The following is a 26378-nucleotide window of genomic DNA, read 5'->3' as shown; positions in this document are numbered from 1 at the left end:
GATCTACATGGCTCCTCAATTGACCTGGCTCCTTAGAAGTTCCCCTCTGGGCCCCAGCCTCAGCCCTCAGGGGTGATTACTCTACAGTCCCCTTAGGGTGGCCTTCCCTCTTCCCCTGTTTCACTTTTCCCTGTCCCCCATTCTGTTCCCCTGGGTCACTTCCCAGGACTCACATGCATGCAAGTCCCTGTCTCAAGTCCTTGCATTTTGGGGAAACCTAGATGAAAACACCTTGTTTACTAGTGTGGGGCTCGTCTTTTCCTTATACAAATAAGGGAGTATGAATGTTAATTTTGTAATATACTAAGGGCTACTTTGGATGTTTTAAAAAATACTCAGAACAAACTGACTTTTTACCAGGTTTTCACTAATATTTGTAAGACGAGGTTTTTTTTGTTGTTGTTGTTAGAATTAATGTTTTATTGTCACCCAGATGGCAATTAGGTTTATAATCTTCATACTTTATTAAAAAAATTAAGTTTTAAATAGTCAATGGCTGGTTATATTTTCAGAAAACATGATTAGACTAATTCATTGATGGTGGCTTCAAGCTTTTCCTTATTGGCCCCAGAAAATTCACCCACCTTTTGTCCCTTCTTAAAAAACTGGAATGTTGGCATGCATTTGACTTCATACTCTAAAGCAACATCCTGACAGTCATCCACATCTACTTCAAGGAATACCATGTTGGAATACTTTTCAGAGAGGGAATGAAAGAAAGACTTGATCATTTTGCAAGGCCCACACCATGTGGCTGAGAAGTCAACTACAAGTTTATTGCCTGCAGTGTCCAAGGCTTCCTGAAAAGCAACCTTGCTGTTGATCTGTTTTACCACTCTTGGCTGCTGGGGTCTGATGAGCAACTGTAACGACCGATGGAAACGGATCCAAAGCACTGGACTGAGCTTGGACAAGACAAGGTTTTTTTTTTTTTTTTTTTTAAATAATAATAATAATTATTTTTAATGGATACGGGGTCTTGCTATGTTGCTCAGGTTTGTCTCAAACCCCTGGCCTCAAGTGATCCTCCTGTCTAGGCCTCCCAAAATGCTGAGGTTACAGTTATGAGCCATGGGCACATGGCCAGATTAAAAAAGTAGACTCAAAAAAAAAAATTTGTATCGCATCACCTAGACTTTTCTATAATTTTCGTTTCTGATTCTTTGGGACGGAACTCATAATCTCTCAGGGTGGCACTACTTGCTTTTGAATCTATAGTGCCTATTTTGTTCTGTAATGGGTTTAATTTACCCATTTCAAGTCAATTGCATTTTTATATTCTAGGATCTAGATCCAGAGTGAATGGGGGAAATTATGGTTTTGATACATGAACTATGAACTTAGGACAAAGCTTAAAACTCTTTTGAAAAAAAAATCAGAAAGTTTTGGGCTTATATTGTCTGCATAAATTGGAAAAATGGGGTAATAAGAAACAACTTTAATTAGCTAACATTGAACAGTTTTAAGGATGGGGATTAATGTAGTATTTCCCTAAGAGTGTTTATTTTATTTTATTTTGAATTTTCTATTTTTGTGGGTACATAGTAGGTATATATATTTATGGGTTACATTAGGTATTTTGATGCAGGCATGCAATGTGTAATAATCACATCAGGGTAAATAGGGTGTCCATCACCTCAAGCATTTATCCTTTGTGTTTCCAACAATCTAATTGTACTCTTTTAGTTATTTTTAAATGTACCCCAAGAGTTTTTAAGAGAATTGTTCAAATGATCACTGCACTTCGTGTAAGCCATTCTCAGAGGCAGTTTCTGAGAATGTCATGGAAACTACGTAAACCAAGCTGATTCATTTTTAGATTCTCCTCACTTTGTCACCTTTGCTCTCATTCTTTGAGGTGTTTGGTTTGACTTACGTGGGTAGGCAGTCTAAGACTAGTACTTTGGCCTGATAATTTGATTGTTTGTCACATGCCTCTTTGTTTTCAAAGCCTTTTCCAATCCTTAGTCAACTTCTTAACCACTGGGAATGTTGGATTGTCTGAAGTTGAAGCACAGTTTTCTCTCTGAGCCCTCTAAAGAAGTCTTTTAGTTGTTGATAATCAAATTTGCTCCTTCAGAAACTAAAATTCCAAGGTATTTTATGAACTTAAGGCAGATAAGATGAGGTCTCAGGTATCAAAATCACTAATAATTAATTTGCTGCCACTAGCTGCTGCTCCGAAGCTGACATTTAAGCTATGTGAAGAGGACCAAGTCTAAATTGGATTTTATAACCCAGTCAAAGCTGGGGGTGATGAAGACTCTCATTGACTTTATGTAATGGAGATTTATATAGGGATATTGGAGAGTTGGGGATACCGCTGAATATTTCTAAATCTCCTCTTTCTTGAAAAACTTATGCTTTTATTCCTCAGTGGCTTTTCCTATTTCCTGTTCATTAAGTCAACAAATATTGAGCCCCAGCTAACACCATGCATGAGGGACGATGTCAAAACCATATCCTTCTACTCCCCCACCAAACCAAATCAGAACCAAAATTTGTCTTTGGAAAATGGATCTCTTTGTCACTAAGGTTCAAAATTTTGGAATAAGGTTTGAATTCAGGGGTGAGTTATCAGGATGTGTTTTGTCGTTCCAACCTCCTGTCTCAAGTCATTCATGACTGTGCAGCATCAACCAGTCAGATATTTGAGGACCTTCTGTGTTTCTTGTCCTGTGCTCCATGTTGTTGGAAAGCCTACAAAGTAGCTGGGGAGAAAAGGCTAAGACTCAGATAATGCTCAACCTCCATGACTGGGAGGATCTTGTCAGGCTCTTTTAACTAGTATTCAGCCCAACACTTTTTCTTAGTAAACATGAGGAACTTGGCTTAGCATTCAGAAATAATAAGGCCCATTTTATTTCCCTTCTCTTTACCTTTTATAATGTAATTCGAGGACCCTTGAAAGGTAACCTCCAGCTTTTTTTCTTCCCAGGCTATCTTTCGAAATTTATTTTTTTAGTTTAAGGCAAGGATAAAAAGGGCACACCAAAGGGAATTGGGAAGTTTTATTAGAATCTGGATGGAATGTCTTCAGGCTCACTGACAGATTAATTTGTGCCCTCTATTTCCACTACAAAACATTCTGACTGCCTGCACCATTCCACATGCTTTTGACTGGTAGACTAGTACAGATGCTCCTCAGCTTGCAGTGGGGTTATGTCCTGATAACCACATTATATTGAAAATACCTAAGTTTAAAACGCATTTAATACACCTCGCCTACTGAACATCAGAGCTTAGCCTAGCCTACCTTAAATATGCTTAGAACACTTACATTAGCCTGCGGTTGTGCAAAATCATCTAACACAAGCCTGTTTTATAATAAAGTGTTGACTATCTCAGGTAATTTACCAAATACTGTATGGAAAGTGAAAAATAGAATGGTTGTATAGGCATTTGAAGTGTGGTTTTTACTGAATGCGTATCACTTTTGTACCATTGGAAAGTCAAAATCGTAAGTTGAACCATTGTAAGTGGGGACTGTCCGTGTTCTGTTTTAGAGCTGCACATGCATTTCTGCACCTGCCAACAGAATTTTATGCTTACTGGGTCAGTAGTTTGTTTTCAAACCTACTTACACTAGTTGTAATCATCATCATCGCCTAATTTAATGTTTTGTGAATCTATGAAATATAAGTGCAAAAATTGAATTGCTTCTAAATGAGATGCTTTGGAAAGTTTTAGTAAAGGTAAAAAATTTTGCTGAAATAAAACTGCCATTAATTAAATATACATAAGATAATTGCAAAAAGTTGGAGACAAAAATTGTAAGAATCTAAAAAGAGCCTGTATTCAGATTGCATTGAAAACACTTTTAAGTTCTGTCTCCACATTAAATAAACAAACTGGAAATTATAGTTGATGCCTGAGGGTTTGTGCTGGAAAGACACCCTTATTGATATTCCTCTGACCTATTATGATGAAAAAGCCTTGGCCTTTTGTCAAAAAATTGTGAATGAATGTATGTTTAGATGTTTTAAGGTGAATTTAAATGTTTTGGCTATAACTAGCATTTTAAAAATCTCAATCTTTAAATGCCTTTTAAGATAAAATGTCCAGTTCCTGCTTCTAATAGTCTTAGCTTAAGGGACTTGTACTTAACAAAACATTTCCATATTCTAACACACGTACCCCCTGGTTTAGGATCATTGTATGTATGGAATTATCCCCACATGGGGAAACTGGAAAAAAGGCTGAGAATTACTGGTTTGTCCTGAGTTGAGGTACACATGTCTCACTTGGCATTACCTATATTTAATTCCTTTCACACCCTGACGTAACTGGTTTTCAGTTTTTTTGTGTTTGTTTTTTTCCTGATACTAGCTTTAGAGATAAAAGAACATTGGAAATACTGCCTGTTTAATCAGTTTCTCTTATGTTAGTCCAGAATAAGGGGAAATATGATTTTGGAAGCAAAATAATCTCATTTGGAAAGGCAAAGTTATTTTAGTGATCTTTTAATGTATTTCTTTAAGGTATACACACAGTCACACACACACAAACACACACTCACATACCCCACATGGGATAATGGATAACTTAAAGATGTACTCAATCTGTCCGGGAAGGAGAAATTCTCTCATTATATGTAGATAAAAGCTGGGACCACTTAGTTCCTGGATTTTTGCATTCATTCAAGTGACTTGGCTTTTTGGCCCAAGTGGTGCATTCCAGCTATCCTTTGCTAATCTTACATTAGCAATTTGATTTAATTTTTAATCCCAACCATGGAAAAATTATGTGTTAAAAAAGCAAGTAGAAAGTTGTTTTTCTATTCCAATGAAGAGAGTGGGAGGAGAAAACTTAACAAATTTGAAGTTGAAATGTGTGATTTCTTAAACTAGAGTCATTTCAGAGTTTTTTTGGTCTTTAAATATACTTTTGGAATGTTTTCACTTGCACATTGGATTTGCCGCTAAACCCGTTGCACACACTGCAGTGGTTTCCTAATTGAAATTGTGCAATTCCACGTATTTTTCCTGTGATTACATTTCAGTGGGTAAAAGTTGATCTTCACAACAACTTTGTGAGGTGGGTTGGTTGGATATTATTCTTCACCCAACACCTTCACCTCCTTTTTGATTGATCAGGACTCAGACTTGCCCAAGGTAAACAGTGATGATCTTAAGGCCAAGTCTTCTGACTGTTGTTTACACCTTCTTCTACCATGTAGAGATACCATCCTAGGCTGCAGAACACTGTTGTCAGTTTGGAACTTCCATGATGATGGAAAATGTTCCACTATTGCATAGTTGCCATCACAGTCGTCAAATATGGCTTTTAAACACTTGAAATGTGGCTGGGATAGCTGTACAACTAAAATTTTTATTTTGTTTAATTTTAATTAATTTACACTTAAACAGCCACATGTGGCAAGTGGCTACCATACTGTATAGTGCAGCTTAGGAATGTAGTCTAGAAGTATTTATAGTCTGATCTTTCTCTTTTTTCCAAGAAAAACTTTATTTATTTATTTATTTATTATTATACTTTAAGTTCTAGGGTACATGTGCACAGCATGCAGGTTTGTTACATATGTATACATGTGCCATGTTGGTGTGCTGCACCCATTAACTTGTCATTTACATTAGGTATATCTCCTAATGCTATCCCTCTCCCCTCCCCCCACCCCACAACAGGCCCCGGTGTGTGATGTTCCCCTTCCTGTGTCCAAGTGTTCTCATTGTTCAATTCCCACCTATGAGTGAGAACATGTGGTGTTTGGTTTTTTGTCCTTGTGATAGTTTGCTGAGAATGATGGTTTCCAGCTTCATCCATGTCCCTACAAAGGACATGAACTCATCCTTTTTTATGGCTGCATAGTATTCCATGGTGTATATGTGCCACATTAAGAAAAACTTTTTTTAATTAACAAAAATTCCAAACATACACAAGAGTAGAGAAAATAGTATAATGAACCCTTCCGTCCCATCACCTAGCCCAGTCATCAATTCTTGGCCAATCATTTTTTTTTTTTTTTTGCATCTCCCCCTCCCATTTAAATTCATGGCCAATCTTGTATCGTCTATTTACCATTCTCTTTAGCCTCCTCGCTCCCTTCTCTAACCTCTTCCCTCACCTCTCCCCAAATTATTTTGAAGCAAATAACAGGCACTGTCTGATCTCATTTTGTTTTAAGAGCCAAGCTGTGACCTAGGGAAGGAGGGGCAGTGAAAGGGATCAAGGAGAGATACTCGAGGATCTTCAAACGTATCTGTGATTTAAAAAGAAAGGATGAAGTATATGGATGGTAAAAGTTATGATTTAACAAAGATAGGTCATGAGTATTCAGATACGTGATACTCTGTATGCTTGAGCTATTTCATCACCATCATCATCATCAAAAAGCCAAGTTGGAACTCAGGTGGAAGTTACTGTGCCAGGCCTCGCTTACCTGTGCTTATCTTGAACTTTGGGTTTATGCATAATTTAAAACACTTAAACATTATTTCTGTGCAATATTTATCATTGAGCTTTATTGAATACCAGCAGTGCTGTAGAGTCATGGGACCTTTAAACGGTCAAAAGAAAGCTGAGGATCATTTTAGTCTAGTCTCCTCAGAAAGCTTAGCTCCTGAGAGAAGTAGCTTGATTTGAGCTCATATCAAGTGGCCCAGTGCTTCCTGTCATTTACCACACTTGCCAGAACGACTGATTCACTGAGTTAAAACTTGGCATTGCTAAGTCATTCTTACCTAGCTTTTAAAGTGACAGATTCTTATGACCTCTTTGAGAGCAGAGATATGCCTAAGTCTGCTTGCTTGGCATTGTAGATACTCTTGTTAGAGAGAAATGTTTTCGTCATTAATAGTATAAAAGAGTCATTTATCAGGCCACACATGGTGGCTCACACCTGTAATCCCAGCACTTTGGGAGGCCAAGGCAGGCGGATCACCTGAGGTCAGGGGTTCGAGACCAGCCTGGCCAACATGGTGAAACCCCATCTCTACTAAAAATACAAAAATTAGCCAGGCGTGGTGGCGTGCACCTGTAGTCCAGGCTACTTGGGAGGCTGAGGATGGAGAATCGCTTGAACCTGGGAGGCAGAGGCTGCAGTGAGCTGAGATTGTGCCACTGCACTCCAGCCTGGGCAACAGAGCCAGACTCCATTTCAAAAAAAAAAAAAAAAGGAGTCATTTATCAAATTTTGTCTTTTGGGCTTAGAATTTATGCCTATTACTGGTGGTATAATATTATGTATTATTGCCTATATAATACATATTATATATAATTTATTATAGGAAATACTTATTTTCATATTTCTATTTCTAAAAGAAACTTGTGTAGCAAGCACATTTTAGTCATATGAACAGACACATTGAAGGAAATAATGCTTGCACCAATGATATTTAAAAGTGCAGTTTTCCTCACAACATAAAGCAAGAATTGTTGCTATGCTTTTATAGTTTAATTTAGGAGCCAATAGTGATTTTCTCTCATGACAGAGTGCAGAATATGTATATTCTAAATTTGGAACCCTATACACGGTATCTTAGGATTTAAAGGGAATGGTTTTGTGATGGTAAAAGGATCTTGTATCATCGGAAATGCTCTCAGGGCTTGGCTCAGCTGTCTATTGATGGAAAAAGATAATGTGCTTTAGAAAAAGAGCTATATTGAAATTTTCACCAACTTTCTGATGGACAACTGCAAGCTTTCAGCTATAAGAGGCTGCCATTTCTTTTACATGGTTTTGTCTCCAGCAGAGTCTGCCCTTTGTGTTCCCTTAGGCTTTGTTAACTATGTTCCTGGGAGAGAAGGAAAGTCTGTGTTTCATCTCATCATCTGTGTTGCAGTTTAGTCCAGTTTGCTTTATTCCATGGTAAGTGGAGAGAGTAAGTAGTTGGATGGCGCCCTACATTTTAATGTTACCACAACTCAAGATTTATGCTAGTTTTGCAAAGAATTCTCTCATGAAATGAGTTTTATCTCCACTTGACAAGAGACAATTGAATCCACAGTAGGGCTAAGAAGAAGATTTAGGAAGATATTTGGTCAAATTAGTTATCCTGTGCTTTTTATGCAGGATAGAGACAGGAAACTGTTAAGGCTTGTAAAATGACTATGACCTGATTAGGCAAATATAGCAACTATTTTCAGCAAAGAAGCCACAAGATGAGTATAGCTGACTTTTTTTTTTTAATGTATAAAGTTTGGAGATTTTCCAGTGATTTTCTAATAGACCAAATTTAAATCTAACAATAATACATCTTGAAAAAAATTAAAAATTTATGTAATCAGCCAGGCATGGTGGCTCACACCTGTAATTCCCAGCACTTTGGGAGGCCGAGGAAGATAGATCGCTTGAGCCCAGGAGTTTGAGACCAGCCCCGGCAACATGGTGAAACCCCATTTCTCAGAAAAAATACAAGAATTAGCTGGGAGGTGGTGGCGCTCACCTGTTGTCCCAGCTACTCCGGTGGCTGAGGTGGGAGGATCGCTTGAGTCTGGGAGTTTCAGGCTGCAGTGAGCCGAGATTGTGCCACTATACTCCAGCCTGGGAGACAGAGGGAGCCCCTGTCTCAAAAACTATTAAGTAGTCTAGATCTCAGTTAATGCTTATGCTTTATTGTAGTTAGAAAAATGCTTAACCTGGCCTGTAATCCCAGCACTTTGGGAGGCCGAGGTGGGCAGATCACTTGAGGTCAGGATTTTGAGACCAGCCTGGCCAACATGGCAAAACCGCGTCTCTACTAAAAATACAAAAATTAGCCAGGTGTGGTGGCTCACACCTGTAATCCCAGCTACTTGGGAGGCTGAGGCACGAGAATTGCTTGAGTCCAGGAGGCAGAGGTTTCAGTGAGCCAAGATCATGCCCCTTTACTGCAGCCTGGGTGACAGAGTGAGACTCCATCACAAAAAAGAAAAGAAAAAGTGCTTAACCTGATGTAGCTATAACATTAATAAGAAATAGAAATTTATCTAACTTTCTCTTTAGTTAATGGCCAGTGGTTTATACACAGTTTTGGTTAAGCTTCAATTAGGTTCCGTGTTGAATTATTGATGGCATGGTAAGAAGATAGTAAGGGAGGCAAATGTGTAAGCCATCTGTGAATGAGCTTCATTATTTAGCTCATTTATTTGAGGGAGAAAAAGTACCAAAAAGGCAACCCACATTCTTCAGTTAAACTGCTGGAAAAACACATGCCACCTCTTGGCTCTGACTAGGAAATGGGGGCCTGATGGTGCCATAGTCTTCAGTTTTTCAAAAGAAGAGATGGACATTTGGAATTTGATGTGAAATTTCCACATCTGACAATGTTGGCAACTAAATGTTTTAAAAATACTGTGTGGGTCACATAAACACATTTGCTGGTTGAGTCTGCCAATTTGCAATCTGATTTCCATTGGAAATAAATTTATTTGTTTTTCTTGTATTTGAATAAAGGAACCATTAATAGTTTTTTTTTTTTTTTTTTGTATGCCTTTTAGAATGATTTAACATTTGAACAATTTAAGCTTTTTGTGTGTGCAGAAAATGTGCCTGCTTTTAAAATACAAGTGAAGCAAGTGCTTGAACTCTGATATTAAAACATATAGGTTGGTTGAGGACAACATCAACATTTTTGAATTGTTTCTGTAACAGGATTTCTCCAATACAGGCCCGGCCATAAGAGAGCAAATTTGGAGAACCAGAAGTTGATGTATGGTGTGAGCAGGCCCACAGCTGAGGGAGTGGGAGGAATTCTAGAGTGTGTGGTGGCCAAGCAAATGTGGCTCCGCAAAAACATATGCTATATATAGTGAATGGGGTTGGATTTTCTATTTTTGGTTGAGTTCCAATGACAGTTAATGGCTGTTCCTATAGGCCATGAAATTATTTATGAATTCGGCAGTGGGACGATATAAAATGCAAGTTGATATAGGTAGAATAAAATCTGTTAACAAATTTCAATAAATTATTAGTGCTAGAGCCAGAAGGGCCTTCAAAGGTCACCTAATAAAGGACCTTCCTTTAAGATGAGGAAACTGAGGCCTGGGGAATTGAGGCTTAAATTTCCCATTAATCCTTATTGAGGCCTAAGGACTTAAGTTGAGGCTTAAATTTCCTGTTAATCCTTCCCTCTACAGCTGAAACCCAGCATCCTCCCTTCTTTTCGGTCTTCCTGCCTATACAAAAATGCATCTTCTACGAACTATTAGTGACAATTAGAGTCTTAGAAAAACAAAAAAGGCAGATGTTTTGTAAGCAGACTATTTAGAAAACATCTTTCTAAAAGGTTGATTTAGGCTGTCTTTCTAATTATTGGAACATTTTTATTGATAAAATTTCTGTTGTTTTTGTTATGAGTTTTGAGACTCTTCTTTTCCGAAGCCTACTCTTTCATAACCTTTTTAAGAAGCAAAAAGCCAGTGAGATCATTAACAGTAAAAGAAAAAGATGTGGCAAAATTGCTCTTGATTTTACAGAATGTCCTAGTAGTGGGTTGAACCACATGAAAGTTGATATCCAGCCATTTCTCAACTACAAAAATAGTAGCTTCATGTGATTCAAGATGGTAGCTTGAGCAAAATGGTAATAAGGAGTATTGATGTATCTTCCTATTCTTAAAGAAATCCGTGGCATTTTACATGGTCATTGAACACTCCACCCCTCTCAATTTATTCTACTCAAACACTGTTATGCTGGAGCATTTTTATTGAGAAATGTGGAGTTGGAAGTTAAAGGTTCCATGTGTACATGTGGAATAGTCTTCTTCCCACATGTTATGTTTGGCTTGAAACATAGTCTTCTTGCCTTGAAGAAAAGACTCCCTAGCTAAAGTCAGATGCTGGATTTGTCTCTAATTTTTCAGGCCAACAGAAGCAAGTTGGCAGCGGGAGCTCTTTTCATGCTCAGTCTTGGTCATGAGCACAATAGTTTCATATGTAGTTCTTAATATTACAACTTGCATTGAGGATCTGGGACTCTTGAACACATTGTCTTGTTGTAATCGTATCCTAATTCTGATTTGGGAGACAGGGTGAATGAGCCTCCAGAGACCAGTATTGAACTTTAGACCTCTTCTTCTGCTGGTTTTCTAAATCGAATCCACTGAATATTTGTTTGGCCAAACAAATTTTTAAAATAAGTGGCATTTTAGCATTTTGGAGATTACAAAAAAAGTACAAAATATGAGACATTTGAACTTCACTTTGAAAGTTACAGAGAAATTTGAGAAAATGTTGGGAACTCTGAATCATATTTCAGGCCCCTAACTAAATAAAATAAATGTTTGACTTTGGGCATCAAGGGAATTAATAAATGTATCCATGCGAATTTTTCTTAAGAAATTAGAAAAGAGAAGTCCATACACAATCCAGTCGATAGGAGTAGGGTAAACTCTACCGACTTCATGGTTCATAAAGATTAGAGTGTATCACAGCTGAGTAAACACAACCAAGGAGGCATCACAAACAGCAACATAGTAATGGGATTTTTCTCTACTACTTTAAACCAGAGGGTTAGTTAAAAATTCACTTCTGACATTTCTAGCCCTTTTCTGACTATTAGTTAAGAATTCAGATGCTTTACTCCAGTTCTTAAAAAGCATTTCATAATACTTTTGTATGAACTGTAGAACTAAAGGGCCCTTTTCTTGGGGTTTCCAAAAGAAAAAAGGTATTGGAGAGACTAAATCTATTTTTTCTCTCTTATTTCTGCAAAAATGCCCTTCCATACTTCTGTTCCCTTTAGAATAAATAACAGCTCAACTCCCAGCATGACATGCATGCCCTTCCGAGACTTCATGCCTGTCTTCCTACAGTCTCCATTAGGCCACCTGCTGGGCCCTGTGTGTGTACCCTTCGCTTACCTCTGCTTTTGCATTTCACCTAAATGCCTTTCTCTTTGGCCTGTTTCCAGTCTCTCTATCTAGTCATCCTTCAGGACTCTCAACCAGGCAGAGTTAGGAGGACTAGTTTTCTGAATTCCCATTTTTCTTAGGCTTCTCTAATCAGCAGACACTGTGTTGTACCATAATAGTTTTCACGCCTTATTAATTTTTGTATCTTAAACACAGCATAGAGTAGTGGCTAGCACAAAGGAGTTATTCAGTAAATGCTTCAAAAGTAATTGTGCAGTTACAGGCTCAGGTCTCTTGCTATGTAGAGCGACTTAGTCAGAAAACATTACTGTGGCAAAACATCCTAAAAGGAGATTGCAGAACAAAGAATTTAACGATCTCCTAAATTTTCTCCAGGAATTCTTACAGTTATCAGTATTTAGTGGTTGAGCATCTGACAACAGGAAGCTTTGAAGGGCTGAGAAATAAAGACATGCAATGAATTGGCTTAAGATTTTAATTTTCATTTCACCTGTTTTCTAGTCTCAGTCCAATTTTTCTCAGCCCTGGATTGCTCAGACCATACTAGTTGGATTGGACAGAGTGTAATATAATTTACTGCTATCAATCAGAAAATACTACAGTGACTGGTGAGGCAGCCTTAGCAAATGATATAGGTATTTCTCTTTGATGCTGTATTCAGGGCCTTCCCCTGGGCTTTTCTTAGTAATTGAAATTATGTGTATAGGATTGACTCCTGAAGCTGTTTTTTATGGAAATTAGTGGGCATCTTTCAGTATTTTCATTTTCATTGCTTATTTGCTTCCAGAAAACTACCAACATGCTTGATGAAAGTTCTAGAAATAATGTGAGAGGTGATTATTCATTAGATATCTTTGTCCTGTGGAAGTGGGGAAACAGGATTCATTGGAACAATAAGTATTTACATTTTAAAGTTTATATATGATATCTGTATGTATATCTTATATAAACATACATAAATGTCTAGCAGAATTGATGTTGAATTAATAGAGAACAACATTTTAAATATTTTCGACTGTGGAATTGTTTAATGTGGGAAAGACTATACAAGGTGCTTCATAGTTTTAATATAGTTCCAATCAGTTGAAACCATTAAAAACCTATGATACATTAATATATCAAACCTATGAGATGTTAATATTATATGCATTTTACAAGTAAAGATAGAGGCTCAGAAGTAACTTTCCCCAAAGTCATTCCCCTAAAATATGGCAGAGCTGGAGTCTTTACTTCTGACTCCCAGCCAAGGGGGTTTATCACACTATTCCATGCTGCTTTTTTTTTATATTAATTATGGAGAGGTTTTTTTTTTTAGCCTTTCACCTAAAATATTGAGATTTGAGTACCAAATTTAAGAATAGCACATGGACTTCATGCAGACATCAATGTATACTGGTGAAAGGAAACACTAATTTTTAGCTTAAGATTAGATTTAGATTAGATTTAAGATTTAAATCTTTCTACGTATTGTGATCAGAATATTGAGGAGGTTGTTTTAGCTAAGTACTTTTTAATTGTGACCTTTGAATCTTGTCTTAAGCACAACACTTACGAAGATGCCAAGACTTTATGAGCTTCTTAGAAGGGCAGTATTCACTTGAGAAAGCAGGAAAAAGGAAACCACTTTAAAATAAAAAAACTTTGGAGCTATTCATTGATACACTGTTCATCTTTAAAGAACGTGGTGAAGGTCTAGGTATAAAATGCCGAATGGTTGTCACAGCTGCCCCATACAGCTCTGCATTGTCTTCTTAAAAACAGACCTTTTAAAATATGAGGATGTAAGCTATTTTTTTAAAAGTAATTGTTAACTAAAGATGGCCGGTGGATCCACAAGATACCACAAGCTCCAGGTTGTTATGATCCCCAACTACCATGACTTAGTGAGGTTGGACATCTTTTTATGTGGTTATTGGCCATTTCTATTTATTTCTCTGCAAATAACGTATTCACATCCTTACCTTCCTCCACTACCCCCCCCCTCCACCGCCCTGCCAATTGGGCTGTTTATCTTGTTGAGGTTCATCCTTTATTGTATGTGCAAATATCTTCTCCTAGCCAGTCATGTATCTGTACTTTTGTTTTTGGTGTCTTGTTACACAGAAGTTCTAACTGTGCCATCTTTTCTCTTTGGTTTGTACTTTCGGTGTGTTGTTTTAGAAATCTAGATCACTCTTCACTGAAATTCACTTAATTATATTTAACTACTGTTTTGTCTTTTGCTTGGTGGTTTAGAAGGGGCAAGAACATAGCAACTGCTAAGAAACACAGTTCATTCACCCAGTGGGAGAAGTCCTGAACTAATAAATTAGAAGCAACTCGAAGAAAGCAAACAGCTTGGAACCTAAGGCATGAAAAGGAAGAGCGCTCAGGAATCCAGCCTTTTTAGTTGGGGCAGGCAATTAATGCTCTGTGATTTGAAGAAATGTTTATGAGATAATTAACACCTAACTTGTAATTAGCAGTTGAGTACAAACTGAGCTAGATGAAAAACAAGCAAGGGAGCCCTTAAGTTAGTGATAGGGTCGTTAACTAAGGTTGTTAATGTTTGCTGTTTTGGGGGAGATATCCCATTTTAGTACTCCTTTCACTTAGGTTATTTTCTGATTTATAGATTAAAATTCTCATCAAAACAATAATAAGTAATAATACTGGGCACTCATTCTGCTAGGCACTGTGTCTAAGGACTTCATGTACATGATCTCATTCTGTCAACAGACTTATGAGTAGATGCCATAATTATGCCATTTTACAGATGAGAAAACAGGCTCAGAAAGGCTAATTAACACTCCCAAAGTCCACAACTGGCAAGTAAATGGTGCCAGGATTGAAGTCAATTCTTTCTTCTCTCGCAGGTGCCCAAATGTGATGTTACACATTTTTAAAAATAAAAAGTAGATGAGCAGAAACCGAGTGGTGAGTAGTTGAAGTCAGTGATGGGGCTTGTTATGCTTTAAATCAAGTATCTGTTGGCATGCCCTGGGAGAGTTAGTTGCTCTTAAAGTTTCTGCAGGACTTTATCACTCAAAGCCTGTGGGGGGGAAACAAAAAAGTCAAAGCTCCATCTCTCCTGGGGTCCCTGCTTTTCTACATTCGCTTTGCTGCTGCCCACCAGGGTGACAGACGGGTCTGCCTCTCTTTTCCAGCCCCAGCCTTGTTCCACAGCATCCCTTCAGTCAGTCAGGTCCAGAGAAACCCACCTGTCACTCTGATGCAAGGGAACTGGCTGTGGCTTGCAGTGCGTGTGTGCATGATACAGCATACGTGTGTGTGTGGAGCAGCCACGCAGCGCAGCACGAGGGAGGCAGCTCAGCCGTTGATGCCCAGAAGAGGGCCCTCTCCCAAGGTTCCTCATCAGCTGTTCAGCTCTCCATATAGCTCAGCATGGATTTCCTCAGACCATCCCAAACATAACCTTACATTTTGGTGAAAATTTGTCTATACTTTTTGTATGACACAAATCGAGCAAACAGCACAGAAACCAAAATCTATTTATTTGGAAATATTCTGAAGCAATTCACTGGTATAATTTCATAGTGTTAAAGCGGGTTAGAACCCAGGCTCTGTTACTTACTGAGAACTTGGGCGAATTTCTTTGTGTCTCTGTGACTTTGTTTCCACATCTGCGAGGATGTACACTTTAATGCATTTTTTATGCACCTTAGACCAGTGCCTGGCATATAAATAATACCTTCTGAATGTTAGCTAGTTTTAGAGATGTAAAGCACTAAGCCACTATTTCCAGAGTGGTGGTCCTGGCACTATTTCAATACACTTCACCAACATTTTATATTCGTATCACTAAAAGTTTTGGTGATTTGATACCACTTTTACCTCTCCTCATAAATCAAGGCATTTTGTGGTCTCTGGAGAAGTAGGGTTCATTTGAGCCCCAGAATACAGCTTCTGGCTTTGGATCTATGCTTTTCCAGCAATCTTTTGATCACTCACATGTTGTCCCCTCATTTGAGCCTAAAGGCCTAAAGAATTGGTTTCACTCCCCTCTCATATTGGTGGTGTTCATAAGTTCTACCCACTAGCAGTTGAAATTGGGATAAAAACATCCCAGATGTCCCGTGTTGACTCTTCCTAATTCCTTTTCCTGTTGTCCTCTTTCTTTCTTAAAATTATCCCCCTTTGCCATGGTACTGGTCCGCTATTTAAAGGTCAGTGACTCATGTTGTGCCTCAACACTCTGCCAATCCCTGTACCGGATGCTGGGGAGGCAAAGTGAATACCACTTCAGGTTTTTGTTGCTGGAGATTTCATAGAGTGTTAGAGCAGGAAGGGCTCACAAAGAAACAATCTCATCTAGCCCTTTTATTTTACAGAGAAAGAAGCCAAGACCCAGGAGAGTAAGTGACCTGCTTAAGACCCATAGGCTCAGAACTGGAGCCAAATCCCCTGACACTTGCCCACACTACAAACCCAAGGACAGTAGAACTAAGGCGTTCTAGATAGGTCATTTGTAGACAGATTCTTCAGTCGTTTCCCACTGCCAAGTGGAGAAAACCCAAACTCCCCTTCTAGTCACCGATCTTGTGTTTAGGACCCTGGACATTGGTTTATTTATGGTGAAAAGAATCTCACTGTTGGAGCTGGGCTGCAGATGGAATGAATCAAGTTTAACTTAGGTCCTCAATGCAGTTGGATATTTTATGGTAAGCTACCCTTTGTAAGAAATGTGAGCGCTTGGGTGGGTGTGGTGGCTCATGCCTGTAATCCCAACACTTTGGGAGGCCGAGGCAGGCAGATCACTTGAGGCCAGGAGTTCAAGACCAGCCTGGCCAAAATGACAAGACCCCATCTCTACTAAAAATACAAAAATTAGTCAGGTGCGGTGACCCATGCCTGTAATCCCAGCCACTCAGAAGGCTGAGGCATGAGAATTGCTTGAACCCGGAGGTTGCAGTGAGCAGAGATTGCGCCACTGCACTCCAGCCTGGGTGACAGCAAGACTCTGTTTCAAAAAAAAAAAGAAGAAGAAGAAAAAAGAAAGAAATGTAAGCCCTTTTAAAAGGCTTATTGAACACAGCTTGGGTTACTCTTGGTGCCTCTTGTGTGTGTATCTCTAGGACTAAAGAATAACTAATGCCTTGCGGACAACATAGAACATGGTTGGAAAACTCTTTCTACCATCCCAAAGTGTTTACTATGACTATGTCAGCTTGGGGCGTTTTTGGTTAGTTGGTATACTTTCTACAAACATGAAGTACTTCCCGTAGCCATTCCCATAGGTTTTTGTTGCAACTTCAATCCGCTTCTATTATTATTACTTCAAATTTGAAATATATTTACTTATTCACTTAAAATAACAATAATAAACTTATTACATGTTAATGTAAATAACATTGTTTTATGAAAAATACATTTTTCAAGTCAAAAAATTAGCTGAGATGCATTGTTTCACATTTTGCAAATCTCTTTAATGTCTGACTTAATGGACAGCTGGGTCATCAGATCTGTATTTCATTCACTCTGATGCAGCGTATTCTTTTGGTTGAAGTACCTGAAGATCCAACCTCACATAGGTATGTGGTTGGAAAAGGAGGAACTTGTATACCCCTAAAAGGTTCTTGGGGAGGACCCAAGGATTCTCTTACCAAATTTTGAGAACCACTTTCTTTAAAGTAACTCATCTACTCTCTGTATCTTCTACCTTCAGTCTTTTCTAAGGAGGAGTTCTGAATTTCCTACAGATAACTTGGAGAAGGAAGTAAGCACTTTTGTTATTTTGAAGTTAGTGACTGTGTCCTGATAGTAGTGTATAAGGTAACACTATAAAGAAAAACAAGAAAAGAGTTTAAGGCAAATTCAGGATAATGTTTACCTCCAGTACAGAGGGAGAGTGATGCCATCTCACAGGATACCATGGGGCTTCAAAGCTTTTGTTAATGTGTTGTTTTTTGGTCTGGGTGTTGGGTATGTGAGTGTTTGTTCTATTTTATTTACATGGTACGGACATGTTGTAAAAGATTATGAGGTATCTACTTATATACTTAAAGAAACCTCTGGTTTTTAGTACTTGAGGAAGCAGTAAATACTATATTTTGTATTCAACATTTTCTGCTTTTTTTTGGCTTGTATCTCTTGCATCTTTCTAGGACCAGTTTTTAAAAATACCCCTTTTGATACCTGGCTCACCCATCAGAATTATTTTTCACTTCCTATACTTGTGTTAACATAAGATCCAAGGCTTGTGATTCCCTAATTGCCGCATGAATACACAGAACTGGAGACTTGCAAGCTCAACTTTGGGACTAGAGTGATGAGATTTCTTGGTGTCTGAATGTTTGACTGTCAGACGACAATGGCTTTCAACCGTTCTAAGCCTTCTATGTCACATTGATCCTGGCCCTCAAAGACTCGTTGGTTGTTCTCCTTTCCACTAGATAATAGGCTGATTTTGTGGTATCTAAACAATCATAAAGTTGCACTTCTTGGAAAGGGTAACCCGCTATTTGACTTATGTTGGGAGCCATCCCACTCTGTTGTATCTTCTTGCTTGGCGTCAGCATTTTAGACTTGTGTTTTGATGACCCAATACCTCTAGTGAGGTTTTATTTGAAGTCTGATACCCACTCTGACATAGGCTCTGGCAGCCTTTAATCTTTTATCCCATTGCAAATGTTAGAATCCCATAATTTAACAACTAGAGTTTATGTACCTTTCCTCAATGACCCTTCTCCACCCATCTATGCTACAGATGATGACACTGAAAACCAGAGAAGTGGTGGTCCCTGTCACTTATAGCCAACCTAGCTGAAATAGGATTGGAAGCCCTGATGGATGTTTAGCTATGGAACATAATGGTTAAAGTAGTTTTTTATGTTTTTTTCCTTATTTGCCTTAAGGTAGATAAGCCCAGCTACACAATATAACATGGAATGAGGTAGAGAAAGAAGAGTATAGTGTTCTAAAGAAAGCATTTTTGGTGGGAGAGAAATTTAAACCATAGTAAAAAGCTCAAGAGAGAGAGAATATGGCAGTAAATAATATGTGACTTTGAATTTTTTAAAGTTTGATTTTAGAATGCTCTCCCCTTTGTTACACTTACAAAAATATTACTGCTTAAGTAGATGATATCTGAACATGGTTTCCAAGGGCCTGAGTAAACTATTTGTAATTACCTCATGGATTGTTAGGAAATCAACAAAACAGGTATTTTATGTTGCTGCCATGGTGGCTAGTGGTTGAATATTTGTTCCAAATTGCAAGTTGCAGAGAAGTGCATGTAAAGGAATGTGAGTATAATTAAAATGCCTTCAGAAATGGGGGTCTAAGTAAATATTGTATTTATTAAGTGAAACAGCACAAGTGAAATTACCAACTAATGCCTAGCTCAGGGTAGGCTTTAGAATAATGAATATTAGTTTTCCTGAGAGTAAAAATATTGCTAGTTTTTAAAGACTTATTTTTAAATATAAGCTCAGAAGTGGATAATGGAGTTTCACCAGTAAATCAATATTTTTTTTCATTAGTCTAATTTTAATACCAGGTAATGAGCATTTTTAGCCTTTCTAAAGAGGATGAAGGCGTGAGTCTGGGGATGTCCTCTTATCCCAAAAGGTTCGTCTTTTTTTTTTTTTTTTAGGATGATTAAGTTGCACATACTAGTATGTGCAAGTTCCTTGCACAAACTAGGTAAAGATACAGAAAATATTTCTTCTCTAGCCCATACTACCGAAAGGTTATTTGTTTGTTTGTTTTTGGTAATACAAGCATATGTGTGTTTGCTCCTCAGTAGTCTATAAGAAGCTAAGGAGGAAGTGGTGGGAATATCTGATATGTTAGTCATGTGGTTTTAATCAGTCAGGACTGCTAACTGCATCCTTTCTTGTTTTTCTTTGCAACTTCTATGTAAGCTTTGGTTGATTTTTCTCTGCAACTAATTCTTACAGCTTTGCCAGAGAAAAGTAAGAAAGGAGACTTGATAATCCTTGCTCTTAGAAGAGTGTGAGAGAGTAAGAGTGATCGCTGTAGGCTCCCTAACCTTAATCTGCACTCTCTGGGTTAGACTTACTCTGCTTCTTTTCTGTGAGAAATATAAGAAATCCACTCCAGCAGTTGGTGGTGGAGGTCTCTTCTTGGATTCTTCCTTCTCTTGTTTCCTGCTGTTCCCACTTCCCGTAGCTCCCACGTTGCTTTCCTTGTGTGCTCTTACTTGGTGGAATAGGGCCTGTGCACCATGACAACCTACCTCTCCAGCGATTTCTCACCTTGGAAGTTGGTGACTTCTGTAGTGTGATGTGCTTGGGTGGGCCACGCATGTCCCTTGATGGCCAACACACACATCACTCTCTGGTTTATAAAAGGTTGACCAGAGGTAACTTTTCTAGACTCCCAGGCTCTACTAATGTAGTGGCCTGGGCTTTGGAGGAAGCCTGCTTGGCTTTGACTCCTGGCCCTACCACTTACTTGCTGCACAACCCTGAGCAGCTTAATCTCTTAGAGCTTCAGTGACCTCCACCGTAAAATGGGAATAATAACGGTGCACACCTCAGAGGCGATTGTGAGAAGTAAATGAGACCTATGTAAAATACTCAGCATAATGCCTGCCATATATGTATAAAATAAGAGCTTTATACTTGTGAACTTTAGCAGAATAGTTTATTTCCTGAGAGCAAACACCCCTACAACGTTTGACCTCTTCACTACCGTGTCTCTCCCTCCCCGCAGTTGATTGTGACTAAGTGTTGGGAACGGTTCATACTGAAGCATGTGGCTGGAGTATTGACATCCCTTTTCTCCGTTTTCCAAGGGCCCTCTTAAACTTCACTTCCTCCATCAAACATACCATGGGCATTTCAGCCCATAGTGAATGCTCCCTCCCATGAATTCTGTATCACTGCACTGCTGCTCCATGGCTGTTGTTTTTGGTTGGGGAAGTCAGGTTGTATAGACTTTGTGAGAAATAAGTTGCTGCATTCATTCATCCTAAACGTATGGCCCTGGCTACTTGTGATGTCATGGTACATACAGTTCAAAGTAAGATGAATAAGACAGGGTTCCTGTCCTCAAAAAATGTACATTCTTTTGGGGGCCTGACCAAGTGAGAAACTAAGTGTACTGCTAGATGCAAGATGTGACCAAGGACCCAAATAGAGTGGACCTTTATAAAATAAGAAGCAATGGTGTCTAATTCAAGGAACCAGGGAAGGTTTAGTGAAGAAAGTGGCATTTTGCCTGGAATTTTGAGGATGAGTAGGATTTGACAAGTGGAGTTGAAGGTGGAGGCATGCTCTGTGCAGAGGTCGGTATGCTTTGAAAAGAGTCAGTTGTCCAGTTTAGTGTATGGGCGGTGGTGGACTTAGAATCTGGCAAAACTGGTTTGAATGCCGGTTCTGCCATGAATTGAACTTTAGTTTCCTTCTCTGTAAAATGGAGCCAATAGTATCTACTTCACAAGTTATAAGGATTAAATGGGAAGGTTTTTAAAAGGGCAAACAAAGGGCCAGGCATGGTGGCTCACATCTGTAATCCCAGCACTTTGGGAGGTCAAGGCAGGTGGATCACCTGAGGTCAGGAGTTCAAGAACAGCCCGGCCAACATGGTGAAACCCCGTCTCTACTAAAAAATACAAAAATTAGCCGAGCGTGCTGGTGGGCGCCTGTAATCCCAGCTAGTTGGGATGCTGAGGCTGGAGAATTGCTTAAACCCGGGAGAAAGAGGTTGCAGTGAGCCGAGAAACTCCATGTCAAAAAAAAAAAAAAAAAAAGGTGGGGGCAAACAAGCACCCAATAAACATTATTTTCCTGATGGCTGGAGTGGAAGGAGGGACATATTGAGAAGCTTGAAGGGTAGACCAAGCATCAAGCATGGTGACCTTTGAATGCCTTGTTTGTTTTTGCTAAACCATACTTAGTATTGTGGTCTTTTCATAAATGTTTGATAAAATTGTTTTTTGATTGATTGATCTAGGGAAATGGCATACCCCTCTTTTTTTGTTCTGTGGATAAAAAAGTGGTAGAGCCTGTTGCCTTTTTTCCTTCTCTGGGTATTTTAACCTTCATCATATAGGTACTCCCAGCAACTTTAAACTGATACTTTGAAAAGATAGTGATCTACTTTTCCACCTTGATCCCAGAATATGAGGTGAAGTATGAGGTACATTTATTGGTGCTCTGTTCTCCATGGGGACTAAAGCTTCACAAGTTTGTCTGTCCAAATACATCAGGTTTTACAGTGATTATTTCTTGGGTGTTCATGCATGTGACTTGTGGCTGTCACACTGTCTTCTGAATTATTAATATCCGGGCTAAAGGGTGGATAGGAAGTGGAACTGAGAAGGAATCATGGGGAATTGCTGCCAAGCCTTGTTTCCTTATATCGGTGGCTGCAGCTGCCACATTGCGCTAAACCCACTCCCGGTAATAAGCAACCTAAGTGTGTACATTTGGTGCAGTTGTGGCAAAAGAGGCTTAACTCTGTGTAGCCATGATTACAGTGAGATACGTGGTCTGACCCTCTCTATGTGGGAAGGGATTTGAGGCTTGGATTTTTCTCAAATTCAAATGGGAAAGTAGTTCTTGTTTTTGCCAGTGTAATCATCACTTATTTCCCTTAGCTTGCCATTCATTTTATCTATGTGAGTAATAATTATTCAAATGGACCATTAGGCTTTGGGAGTGTTTAATGGCAGCCACCTGGATCAGTGCCTAAGATTTTTGCTAATTCTGGTTTGTCTTTCACCCTGAGTCTCATTTAACTTCAGTTTTTCCTTCCTACAGATTGTATGGATTACAGCAAGGATCTCTTGCCAAGCTATAATCTTTCAAGTTTTGATTTTAGCTTAATGCTTCCCTGTAATCATGCTATCAAGACTGTCAGAAACATATTCCCATTCACATATCCCATACTCTTAATCTATCAATCTAGGAGCATTGATGTGGAATTGGACCCGATCTTGCTGAGAAGTCTGGGCTGCTGACCCAAACCTTTTGTGCTTTGTGGTAACAACATGAGTAAAAATGTAACCTGTGCTCTTGCACATATTTTATCATCTCTTTTTGAGAGCTGATGGGATTTATAACAGATTGTTGTATGCAGTTGCGTTTTCCCTGTGTTCTACTTGGGCCCTACTTGATTATTCAGACATATCAACATGATGATAATGATAAAGAAAATGGCTCTTTAAGAGACATTTTTAGTGGACAATGGAGGGGGTGGAGAGGACTGTGGGAACATTCTTGTGAGCCGCAGCATGTGAAAAGGTTTGTTTTGCATTAACTGATCAAGCCAAGAAAGCCAGCATATAAAATCTTCTATCAATAGGAGAACTTTGAGAAAAGAGGAAAATTGTAATACAGCCTCTTGGGTCTGCTTTCCTAAGCACAACAGTATGTGTGAGAAAAACTCTAAACCAACTTTCTCTTACACCTAGATGGATGCTTCTACAATGTGCAGTTAACTTTCTGTAAGGCAGAAAGTTGTCTCTGCTAGTGGGAGTATTTATTGATTTATTAGGGGTTATTTGGTCCTATTTTTTGAGAAGGAGAACAGAGTAAGGAAGGAGTAAGAAAGCTTTAGCTTGATTAGAATGGCTGAACTTGTAGCGGTAACAAATAGAGTCTGTTTATTAGCTTCTCTGCAAGATATGCATTTTTTTTTTTCATGCTCTGCAGAAGTTTGCATCAAATAGCTTACCATTTGGATGGTTGCCCCAGCTGGTAATCTGGGTTAAAACCTTGACTGAGGCAATTCTATACTCATGATCCCTTGGTGTGCTGGTCTGGTGGGAAGATATGTTTGTAAGTACACTAGGGAGTGGGAAACAGAAAAGTCTTTCATGACGTGGCTGCTCAGTGATTGTTTCTAGATCTCTCCCCCAAGTGACACTCGAATACTTAGTAGCACATCCTGGGCATAATGCTCCCCATTTAAGGACTATTTCCAGTAAACTGAAAAAGAATCAGTTTTAAAGTCTTACATCCTCTACTCTTAGTTTTCCCAGTTCATTGATTTCCCTGCCCTTTGGGCCTCTTTCCTTTTCCTGCTGCCTTCCTTGATAGATTCTACCTCTTTCTTTCCATCCATCTTCATTCCCTTTCTGCAACTATTCAAATCTTTTTTTTTTTTTATTGAAATGGAGTCTTGCTGTTGCCCAGACTGGAGTGCAGTGGTGTGATCTTGGCTCATTGTAACCTCCGCCTCCTGGGTTGAAGCGATTCTCCCACCTCAGCCTCCTTAGTAGCTGGGATTACAGGCGGGTGCCACCATGGCTGGCTAATTTTTGTATTTTTAGTAGATACGGGGTTTCGCCATGTTGGCCAGGCTGGTCTCAAACTCCTGGCCTCTAGTGATTGCCTGCCTCAGCCTCCCAAAGTGTTGGGATTACAGGCATAAGCCACCACCCCCGGCCCAGATCTTATTTCATCTTACCATAACCTAGGGCAAAACTGACCTGCTTTAAGAGAGTTTTACATTTTTGCTCTGGTCCACATTCATCTCCATTGTCTAACCCTGTAATCTTTGTAGTATATTTCATCATGAAACATTTCAAAATCATCTTCCATTTTACCTCAATAACTTATCTCCCTAATAAGACTCAAATTCCTTAAGAATCTTTTGTATTTCCTAGAATTCTTGTTACAAACACAACACCTAAACATTTGCAGTTTACTTTCATTATTGGAAGGCTTCCTCCAAAGGCTAGCTAGTTTGTGGTTAGCTGCCCTTATCAGATTCAGTGTAAAAGGTTTGCCTTGGTAGCCTGAGAGGGATCTAGTTTACCATGCTTTTACTAATATCTATCTTTTTTCTCCTGGAGACAGTTGTGTGTTTTTTTTTTGTTTTTTGTTTTTGTTTTTTTTTTTAGCTGGGGAAATGCCAATATTCATTATTATATCTTATCCTAAAGTTACACAGGAGAAATAGGGATGTTGAAATAATGTATACTTTGGTAGGCAGAATCCGAAAATGGCCCCAAGATCCCAGCCCCCTGGTGTACACGCTCTGCATAATCCCCAGAACTTGTGAATATCACTCCCACAGGTAGGTTATGGCACAGCTGTCGTTTAGAAATGGAGATTGACCTGGGTGGACCTTACCTCATTAAGCAGTCGCTTAAAAGGGACCAGACTGTTCCTGAAGAAGGATATTTGACATGTGAGAGGGACACAGGGAGATTTTTCATTGCTGACTTTGAAGACAGAGGTGACCTCGTGGCTTGGAACCGTCAGTGACTTTTTGGAGCTGAGTGCAGCCTCTGACAGCGAGTAAGGAAAGAAGGCCCTCAGTCCTACAGCTGCAAGGAATTGAGTCTGCCCACATCTGGAATGAGCTTGGAAGAGGGTATTTCCCCAGAGCCTTGAGAGGACAACCTCCTTAGCTTGGCCCACACTTTGATTTCAGCCGTGTGATAACCCAGGTAGAAAGTCCAGCTACACCATGCCCAAACTTGTGACCTATGAAACTGACTGCTAATAAATGGATGTTGTTTCAAGCCACTAAATTTGTGATAATTTGTTATATGGCAGTAGAAAACTAGCACATGCCCCACATTTATGTAAACAACCTCTGTTCCATCCTGATATTGTTTTATCCAGGGTTGAGATTAAGTCACAGTAGAACTCTTAGAGGCCAGGTGTGGTGGCTCATGCCCGTAATCCCAGCACTTTGGGAGGCCGAGGCAGGCAGATCACAAGGTCAGGAGTTCAAAACCAGCCTGGCCAACGTGGTGAAACCCCGTGTCTACTAAAAATACAAAAATTAGCTGGGCGTGGTGGCAGGTGCCTGTAATCCCAGCTACTCGGAGGCTGAGGCAGGAGAATTGCTTGAACCCTGGAGGCGGAGGTTGCATTGAGCCGAGATCGCGCTATTGCACTCCAGCCTAGGTGACAGAGCAAGACTCCATTTCAGGGAAAAGAAAAAAAGAAAAAAAGAACTCTTAGGAAGACTTGAGGATTTTGGCCATAATTGTTTAGTAATATTTGTAGAGCAAGACCAGATGTTAATTGGTATGTTTATTTCCTCAATATGTATCATGGTTTTGGTCATTTCTGGTATAATTCCTCAATTTTCAGGTGCTGGAAATGTGTCACTGGACTCAGATGTTCTAGGTCAGCCTGGATTAGGAACTGAACATGCTTTGGGAGGAGAAAGCAGCCAGGTTGTGACTAGGGGAAACAGCCCTGGTGCTTTTGTTCATGACTTGCTTGGAATTGGATTGGATTTTTTTTTTTCTTCTCTCACAGAGACTGCCATCACATGGCCATTACTGTAACTGAAAATCCCCTGCCTTTTCAGAAAGGCACAGAAATATATGGTATCTTTCAGAAAGGAAGTGGCTAATTTATATCCGGTGATAGAAATGGTGGCATCAGGAAGGAAGCGTCCCATCCATATTTCATTATTTGCTGATGAATGCATTCAGTGAATAGAAATAGATGAACTGAGCCACAATATTTCTCAAACAGGAAATACTGAGGAATAGATGTGTGAATATGAGTAGCACAGGACATAAAAAGTTGAGGAAAAAACTTCCAACTGCTTTGAGCCTCTTAATTCTATTTGACCTCCTATTCGTCACTGTTTTGAAGATATTCCATAGGATAAAGACAGGGC

At 39.2% G+C, this 26378-nt stretch overlaps 2 protein-coding genes and 1 long non-coding RNA gene across 10 annotated transcripts in view; 1 reads left to right on the top strand and 2 right to left on the bottom strand.

The window, feature by feature from the left end:
* The window catches only part of SEPTIN11 (septin 11), a 91277-nt gene that overhangs the window by 9301 nt on the left and 55598 nt on the right, over positions 1 to 26378 (top strand). The window contains exons 2-4 of one of the 8 annotated variants that reach the window (XM_063809519.1): positions 14669 to 14729; positions 14960 to 15239; positions 16145 to 16474. The exons of 5 other annotated variants lie outside the window; for them this stretch is intronic. Coding sequence is in view for 2 of the 3 variants with exons in the window: in XM_063809521.1 (XP_063665591.1) it covers positions 14712 to 14729 (18 nt within the window). In the remaining variant the exon portion in view is untranslated. Of the gene's footprint in view, positions 1 to 7741; positions 7829 to 14668; positions 14730 to 14959; positions 15240 to 16144; positions 16475 to 26378 lie in introns of those variants that run through there. 2 more of the 8 variants (XM_063809522.1, XM_063809521.1) reach the window with 2 other exon arrangements.
* Positions 485 to 3605, bottom strand: LOC104006062 (thioredoxin-like). The gene is made up of 2 exons (XM_054683595.2): positions 3585 to 3605; positions 485 to 863 (listed from the first exon to the last, which is right to left on the bottom strand). Exons 1-2 carry the CDS (start codon positions 3603 to 3605, stop codon positions 522 to 524), a joined length of 363 nt encoding a protein of 120 aa, XP_054539570.1. The 3' UTR covers positions 485 to 521.
* LOC129143726 (uncharacterized) overlaps positions 12822 to 26378 on the bottom strand; it is a 63507-nt gene continuing 49950 nt past the window's right edge. The window contains exon 4 of the long non-coding RNA XR_010156557.1: positions 12822 to 14844. This is a non-coding gene — a long non-coding RNA (uncharacterized LOC129143726). The remainder of the gene's footprint in view (positions 14845 to 26378) is intronic.

This window comes from Pan troglodytes, chromosome 3 (genome assembly GCF_028858775.2).
Source record: "Pan troglodytes isolate AG18354 chromosome 3, NHGRI_mPanTro3-v2.0_pri, whole genome shotgun sequence".
NCBI lineage: Eukaryota > Metazoa > Chordata > Mammalia > Primates > Hominidae > Pan > Pan troglodytes.
This window is presented reverse-complemented; position numbering and strand designations above follow the sequence as displayed.

Coding starts and splice junctions, on each gene's coding strand:
- LOC104006062 (XM_054683595.2), bottom strand. CDS start 3,605: ATGATGATGATTACAACTAGT. Junction 864..3,584: donor TGATGATGATTACAACTAGT/GTAAGTAGGTTT, acceptor CGGTCGTTACAG/TTGCTCATCAGACCCCAGCA.